This window comes from Topomyia yanbarensis, unplaced genomic scaffold (assembly GCF_030247195.1).
Source record: "Topomyia yanbarensis strain Yona2022 unplaced genomic scaffold, ASM3024719v1 HiC_scaffold_846, whole genome shotgun sequence".
NCBI lineage: Eukaryota > Metazoa > Arthropoda > Insecta > Diptera > Culicidae > Topomyia > Topomyia yanbarensis.
This window is the reverse complement of record NW_026684098.1, coordinates 1,207-8,000: the sequence shown is the minus strand read 5'-3', so window position 1 is coordinate 8,000 and position 6,794 is coordinate 1,207. Positions and strand designations below refer to the sequence as shown.

The 6,794-nt window shown below is 45.3% G+C and overlaps 3 protein-coding genes across 3 annotated transcripts; 2 read left to right on the top strand and 1 right to left on the bottom strand.

Annotated features, from left to right (window-relative positions):
* The first annotated feature begins 67 nt into the window (after positions 1 to 67).
* LOC131696178 (cytoplasmic dynein 2 heavy chain 1-like) lies at positions 68 to 1,742 on the top strand. The gene is made up of 4 exons (XM_058984722.1): positions 68 to 185; positions 1,288 to 1,559; positions 1,616 to 1,695; positions 1,730 to 1,742. Exons 1-4 carry the CDS (start codon positions 68 to 70, stop codon positions 1,740 to 1,742), a joined length of 483 nt encoding a protein of 160 aa, XP_058840705.1.
* Positions 1,711 to 2,734, top strand: LOC131696177 (cytoplasmic dynein 2 heavy chain 1-like). The gene is made up of 3 exons (XM_058984721.1): positions 1,711 to 1,819; positions 1,877 to 2,380; positions 2,444 to 2,734. Exons 1-3 carry the CDS (start codon positions 1,742 to 1,744, stop codon positions 2,732 to 2,734), a joined length of 873 nt encoding a protein of 290 aa, XP_058840704.1. The 5' UTR covers positions 1,711 to 1,741.
* Positions 2,735 to 2,771: 37 nt separating this feature from the next.
* On the bottom strand, positions 2,772 to 5,516 carry LOC131696176 (polyribonucleotide nucleotidyltransferase 1, mitochondrial-like). Its single transcript, XM_058984720.1, has 4 exons — positions 5,264 to 5,516; positions 3,650 to 5,207; positions 3,153 to 3,593; positions 2,772 to 3,097 (listed from the first exon to the last, which is right to left on the bottom strand). The coding sequence occupies exons 1-4, from the start codon at positions 5,392 to 5,394 to the stop codon at positions 2,879 to 2,881; spliced, it is 2,349 nt and encodes a 782-aa protein (XP_058840703.1). The 5' UTR covers positions 5,395 to 5,516; the 3' UTR covers positions 2,772 to 2,878.
* Positions 5,517 to 6,794: the final 1,278 nt, after the last annotated feature.

Here is a 6,794-nt window from a genome sequence, read left to right as displayed (position 1 = left end):
CAAGCATGTTTCGCCTAATGGCCGTTTGTGTCACGAGTGCGTACAGAACGATATCATCGGAGGCAATATGCGTCATTGCCGGGATGATTCCCATCATATCTGGCATGCATCATATCTGGCTGAGGACGTGGAAAGCGGAGAGCGGAATCGTTGGCTCAGTGGCAGCAAAAGTGGAACATCGCGGAGTAAGGAAGATGAACTTCCAATTTATTTGACTCAGTCTTTGTCCGGGCACGGATGCTTCCGGAAGTACCTGCATAACCTTAGAAATGCCTTGTCATCTTTTTGCCCGAGTTCGTGAACCTATGAGCCACCGGAACACGTGGTCTTCGAATGCCAAAAGTTCGAAGAAGTTTGAAGGAGTATGCCTGGTGTGACAGTCGATATCGTCGAAGAGATGTGCCATGATGAGCATATCTGGGAAGCTCTCAATAGAGTGGTTACGAGTTGCAAAGGACGTGGCGAAGGGACCAACAAAGAAGCGCCGTCTACTAAAAAGCCGCCGTGAAACCACCAAACGGGTATCAAGAGAAATTTCGGCAGCGGGAAACTCTCCGTCGGTGTAGACTAGATCCATCGCCGGAGGCCAGTTGAGTAGTACGCAACGTAGCACCGGCTTCAGGTCGCCAGTGCACCAGACGACAGGCTTCACCAGGATCGCCGAACTGATCGCGACTCCCTACTGGGTTGCTCGTGAGTAGGCTAGATCCATTGTCGGGAATTAGAATGAACCGGAAGCTACGCTCTATCCGGAATCGCTAGACAGAATTGGCACCTACTGGCTGGCCCGTTGAATAGGCCAACCCACCGCGAGGGGTTAGAACGCTTGCGGGTTGTCGAGGTGCCAGTATACCGGAATCTCCGCATCGACCTCTGCACCCTTCCGGGAAGCTCATGTGTAGCCTTGATCCACCGTGCAGGACTAGACTGAAAGGACCGCGTCCAAGGTACCAGAATCTCCGGCACGTACTTCTTGGTCAATTGAGTAGCCTAGGTCCCCCGCCGGGTACTATTTGAGTTGATCGCGACAAAGCTGGGAGCTATATGGATAACGGAAACAGGATCTCAATGGCTCGCGGAAGTTAATCTGCGGGGACTATCCGATTAGTGTTCGGAGCCAAATGGCTCAAGTAAGTAGAAGGTCTAACCTGTCTAGGGAACGCGAATTATGAAACACCTTAAATAGTTCCACGGCTTGTTGACAAAACTCCAATTTAATTCCACCACACAGTGTTCTCAATTACTAGGTTAGTCATCGTGATTGTTAAACTATGCCCTCTCCTCTAGGTTGGTCCAAATGGTACGACTTTTGCGATTCGGATCTACGCACGGCCATGCAGCTAATCCGGTACACCGACGGGTTCAACACGTTGAAAATACACTGGCCGCTGATACAGGGTCTCTGCGAGAAGGTCGCTTACGGCGGTCGCATCGACAACGATAATGACTTCGAAAAACTGGAACATTTGCTACGAGAGTTTTTCGATGAAAAGATCATGACTAGTCGCTGGCAGCCGATGTTTATGAACGTTAGCTTTCCGAATTCTAATAACTTGGAGGTGGGTTAAAATTGGTGAATGTTTTATTTTATTAAAATTCAATTTTTTTTCTTCAGGACTACGTGAAAGTGCTTGATCAACTGCCCGACACGGAAACTCCCAGCCTGTACGGAATTCCTGTTTCAACCAATGCTTCGCGGAATGTGATTTTCTGTAGGAACACCTTGAAGGAACTACGGCTAATGTACTTTAGTAGCACAACAGCCCAAAATTACGAGAAACGCGTCAAACCGATTATTAACCTATGGAATAAGTTGATGGTAACTTTTTGAATTGGTGTTTCTGCTGTGAAAATATTCATGATTCTTGTATTTCAGAATGGCACGATCGCCCAACGGCTAGACGGAATTGTCGATCGCAACAAAAACAAGGACGATCCTTGGATGATATTCGTCTTGTCGGAGTTGACGATCGTTAGCAATCTTTACGACGCGATCAACGAATGTCTGCAGACTATCAAGAACTCGTTGAAAGAAATCAATATTATTTCAGGTAAAGATCGCTCGATGCTTGTTACCATATGCGACAATCAGGTACCCCTGCAATGGCGTCGAATCTGGAGTGGACCCAAAACTGTGATCGAATACCTGAAGGCGATTGGGTTCAAGACCAAGGAAACTGAAGAGCTATACAATAGTTTGGTGGAAGAGAAAGCGATCAAGGAAATCAATTTCAACTGCCTGTTCAATGTTGAAGGATTTCTAACAACGATCAAACTTATTAAATCGCACGAACTGAGTGTGTCAACGACGGAGCTACAGCTGTGTGCTTACTTCGATGATCGAAGAAGGGAAACGGCTCTAACTATCGCTCAGTTGTTGGTACGTTAATTTTACTGGATACCTAACCTGTGTTAACCTAAAAACCTTGTTTTTTATTCAAAGATTGATGGTGGTTCTCTAGCGAACGGAAGGCTTACGATCAAACAAGGAGCTATGGAGCAAACCGGTCCCGTTTACACAGGAACTTTCAGCTTAGATTATACCTTGTTGCCTAGTAATGTGCAAACCAGCTCTGCTAGCAAAACTCGCGACGATCGGTTTGAAATTCCACTGTACAGCAACATTTCACGGGACAATCTGATCTGCGAAATTACTGTCGATGTTGGTCAAGGGATTGGCAGATCCCAGCTGGTGGCAGCAGGAATTGCCTTCATCGTACCCGAAAGCTACTAGAACGTCATTGTAGTAATACTCGCAAACCTTCATTTACTATTTTGATTCAATTTATAGGCCTAAAATAATGTAGAATTATTTACAGAATTTGTTTATATAGTCTTAAGCACCGGTAGTTTTTAGCTCCTAGTTTGTTCAATAAAGCTACGATTTCACGTCGTTGGAATCGCTAATAGGAACGGACTGAGGATTGCTACCGCTGACAGCGCTTCCCGATCGATCTAGATTTCGGACCAAACTGGTCGCTGGTCCTTGAAGTACTTTGCGTGAAAGACGCATAAACCCGGATACCGGATCCCGGCCGAAATATTTAACTTGTATCTCCGTACCGACCTCGAAACCCAAAACCGATGGATGGGCAATCTGCAATAATTGGAAATTACAATTGCCACAATGAAAAGAACTTATTTCAACTCACCTTCCGCTGATCCAGCTGCGAATTGTGCAGCAGTGCCGGTGGCATCGTTGGATATAGCTTCACCATGACTCCGGTGTCCAGCATTTCCACAATTTTGGCAGTGTAAATCGACCCAAATTCCAGCTCCGGCACCCTGTCCACCTTCATCAGTTTTTCGAGATACTCTTTCGCTTCGTGCATTGCCGCATCCGAGGGAGCAAATATCCGGAACGTGTTTTCATCTTCCTGGGTCAATTGAACGCCCGTTTCCAAATACAGACGTCGGATGTTGATTCCCCCAGGCCCGACCAATTTTGAGCGCTGGTGAGGTTCGATTTGCAATCGATCCGTCACTGGCCAGCAGTCTTTCTTTAACGTTCTAGTCGTTCCGATGGTCTGATCCATTATGTCCAGGACTTTGAAACGTGCTTCCATCGCCTTCTGAAGCGATTCCATTACGACCTGTCAAGTCCAAGTTCGATCACTGTGAGAATAAAAAATATCCCCTTGAAACTTACCTTCAGTGGGATTCCCGGAACTTTTATATCAGCCTGAATCGCCGTCATTCCCTTTCGGGTTCCGGCTACCTTCATGTCCATATCACCCATGTAATCTTCGATCCCCAACAGATCCGTCAATATTCGATAATCTTCCAGATGCTTAGTATCGTTGTTTTCGTACTTCGTCATTAACCCAATGGCAACACCGGCTGCTGCTTCATGCACTGGGATGCCAGCGTCCATCAGCGCCATCGATCCCGCACAAACCGTCGCCATCGAACTGGAACCGTTTGATTCCAGCACCTCCGACGTCAGTCTAATCGTGAAAGGATGGTCGTTGGGAATGATTGGCAATAGACCTTTCTCAGCTAGTGCACCGTGACCAATTTCCCGCCGACCAACGGGACCAATCTTACCCGTCTCACCAGTCGCATACGGTGGAAACTCATAATGAAGAAAGAAGTTTTTTGACTTGACGCCCGTGTCTAGCGAGGTAATCGGATCTAGCTTGAGGGCGCTTTCCGGAGAATCCAAAGCCACAGTGGCAAACACTTGCGTTTGACCGCGTTGAAAAAGTGCTGACCCATGCAATGGCCTGTGTAGATTCACGGAACAGGATATTTTTCTTAGATCGTCCAAATATCGTCCGTCACATCTTCGATTCTCTTCGAAGACCATCTCGCGGAAAACAAACTTCGCAAACCGATTAAAGCAGTCGGTGATCAACGCTGGATCTGAGCTCGGATAACATGACCACACTTTATCAATTGTGTCGATTCTGGTGTTGGTAACAGCATTATCCCTACTGAATTTGTCGTGCGCAAAATCCCTAAAAATCTCCCGCAACCGCATCTCTGCCATAGTCCGTACGGCAGCCTCAATTTCCTGTTCCGCCTGCGGCAATGGTTCCAACGTTCTTTTCGGTTTCCCAAACGATTTCTGAAGCTTCTCAATTCCATTAATAATCAACTGAGCTTCCTTCGTGCCCTTCTTGATTGCCATCCTCAGCTCGTTCTCATTAACGACATCACCCCGACCTTCCAACATCACAACCAAATTCTGCTTCGTGGCAGATACTACCAAGTCCAAAGCGGAAAGTTGTAGTTCCTTTCTCGTAGGGTTGATAATCACCTCATTGTCTACCAGCCCCACTCGAACTGCCCCAATCGGCCCGTTCCAAGGAATATCACTAAGACTTAACGCTGCCGAAGCAGCATTAATCGCCTGCACGTCCGGTAGGTTACTGGAATCGATTGCCAACATATTACACACCAGCTGAGTATCACTTCTAAACTCCGCTGGGAACAATGGCCTCACCGAACGATCCACCAAACGGGCCGCCAGTATCTCCTTTTCCGATGGTCCCAGTTCTCGACGCAGAAAATTTGTTGGAATTCTGCCAGCGGCCGCAGCCTTCTGCCGATAATCAACTACAAGTGGTAGAAACGAATTACTACCGCTGGTTGGTTTGCTTTTGGCTACCGCCGTTACCATCACGGCCGTATCGCCTATCGATACAACGGAACAGCCATCCGCGAAGCGGGCGTATTTGCCGGAAGAAATACGGACGATGCGACTGAAATGGACAATAACTTATTGCGAACGCATTAAATTTACCCATATCGCACTAACCCTGTACTGAGCGATACGTCCACATCCGGTGTCTCCAGCACGGAACTGAGCGAGCGGTGGAAATGGTGATGAATACGAGGTCCTGACAGTATCCTAAAGCCTACACGTTTCCGATTGATGTGCCGTAACATTCTAATTTAGCTAATATAATCTTACGAATATTATTAACTATTTCGATTAAACGGGACCTGTTACGACAACGAATGGCCTAATGTACTAGCGACTGTCGATTTCGATTTGTTTTGCACGAGTACCGGTCGTGCTGTCAGAAACACGTTTTTTTGTTTTGGCCTTCTTTTCGCGCAGAGACGTCGTGTAAATTGGGGGCATGTTTTCAAAAGGTTGCCCTGATTCATGAGCCTATTGAGTTCTACAAGATGACGACACGAACGAACTCATAATGAATGAAGTTCATGTTTGACAATTCTCGGTGGTTTGTTTACTTTGTCAGATGCGTGAGTGCGAGCGCAACGGGTGCTCATCTGTTACATTCGAACTCACGTAACTTCCATGTAAACAAACCACCGGGAGTTGTCAAAAGAAGTTCATCCGGCTCGTTTTGTGGGGTTATGTCGGTTGGTGTAAAACTTAATAACCAGTAAACCAAGAGGCGGCTAGGCGAATTAAACTAGATGCTGGCGATCGGTACACTCAAAAAATAAATCACGTTTCTTCTACGTGAAAACATATGTGAATCTCATCCACCGCACTTTTCACGTAAGTTCTATCGGATGCTCCGGTAAATTAAAATCATTTTCAATATCTGATTCATCAGGTAAAAGTTACGTGTTTTAAGGATAATTAGCAACAGAAATTCACGTAAATATTACATGAAGCCTGACATAACAACTACATGAAGCCAAACGTAGTAATTATGTGCAACCGAACGTAACAAATATATGAAACCAAACGTGAAAATTACTTGAAGCCGTTCATAGATTGTATTTTCAATAAATTTGCATTCTAAAAAAGAAAAATCTTTTAATGTCAATTTCTTTCAATTTATTTTAATCCTTAATTGCGATAATTAAACATAAAACATCCTAATTTTAAATCGTGTGCCTCAGAATTGTGTTAAAACACTCTCGAGAATAAAGCAGGTTTGGTACAACAAATCCTGTTTTTGAAAGTAAGAATCAATTTACTGTTGACGACGTCTTGGGCCGTACAATACTGGAACTATTTCTTCACCCCGAGATGCAAGGTTGGGCAGATCGATTTCCAATTCGCCTTGTGTCACTATATGAAATGCAAATATATAAACACGTTAGTAATCAGATTTAGTAACTGTGATAATGGAAATAACTTACCATGTATGACGAACTCGAATTGCCAGAAGACATTTTTAAGCGGTGCTTATGGTTGACAAACGTTCATCCAACGAAATACCTATTGGGAACTCCTGACGACATGTTTGACATCCGTGTGTCGCCATCATCCATGGGAGATGCCAGTAGTCACCGCGTATTCCCCGGATAAAAAGTTTATTTCGTCTCTATCTATAATTTAGTCAGTATTATTTCGGAATAAT

What these genes read in the sequence shown, in the direction of transcription:
- LOC131696178 (XM_058984722.1), top strand. Translation starts at nt 68, where the DNA reads ATGCGTCATTGCCGGGATGATTCCCATCATATCTGGCATGCATCATAT. An exon ending in CAAAAGTGGAACATCGCGGA is followed by an intron (nt 186 to 1,287) that starts GTAAGGAAGATG and finishes CCTCTCCTCTAG; the next exon opens with GTTGGTCCAAATGGTACGAC. An exon ending in CGAATTCTAATAACTTGGAG is followed by an intron (nt 1,560 to 1,615) that starts GTGGGTTAAAAT and finishes TTTTTTCTTCAG; the next exon opens with GACTACGTGAAAGTGCTTGA.
- LOC131696177 (XM_058984721.1), top strand. Translation starts at nt 1,742, where the DNA reads ATGTACTTTAGTAGCACAACAGCCCAAAATTACGAGAAACGCGTCAAA. An exon ending in ACCTATGGAATAAGTTGATG is followed by an intron (nt 1,820 to 1,876) that starts GTAACTTTTTGA and finishes CTTGTATTTCAG; the next exon opens with AATGGCACGATCGCCCAACG. An exon ending in TAACTATCGCTCAGTTGTTG is followed by an intron (nt 2,381 to 2,443) that starts GTACGTTAATTT and finishes TTTTATTCAAAG; the next exon opens with ATTGATGGTGGTTCTCTAGC.
- LOC131696176 (XM_058984720.1), bottom strand. Translation starts at nt 5,394, where the DNA reads ATGTTACGGCACATCAATCGGAAACGTGTAGGCTTTAGGATACTGTCA. An exon ending in TTCCGGGAATCCCACTGAAG is followed by an intron (nt 3,594 to 3,649) that starts GTAAGTTTCAAG and finishes TGGACTTGACAG; the next exon opens with GTCGTAATGGAATCGCTTCA. An exon ending in CGCAGCTGGATCAGCGGAAG is followed by an intron (nt 3,098 to 3,152) that starts GTGAGTTGAAAT and finishes CAATTATTGCAG; the next exon opens with ATTGCCCATCCATCGGTTTT.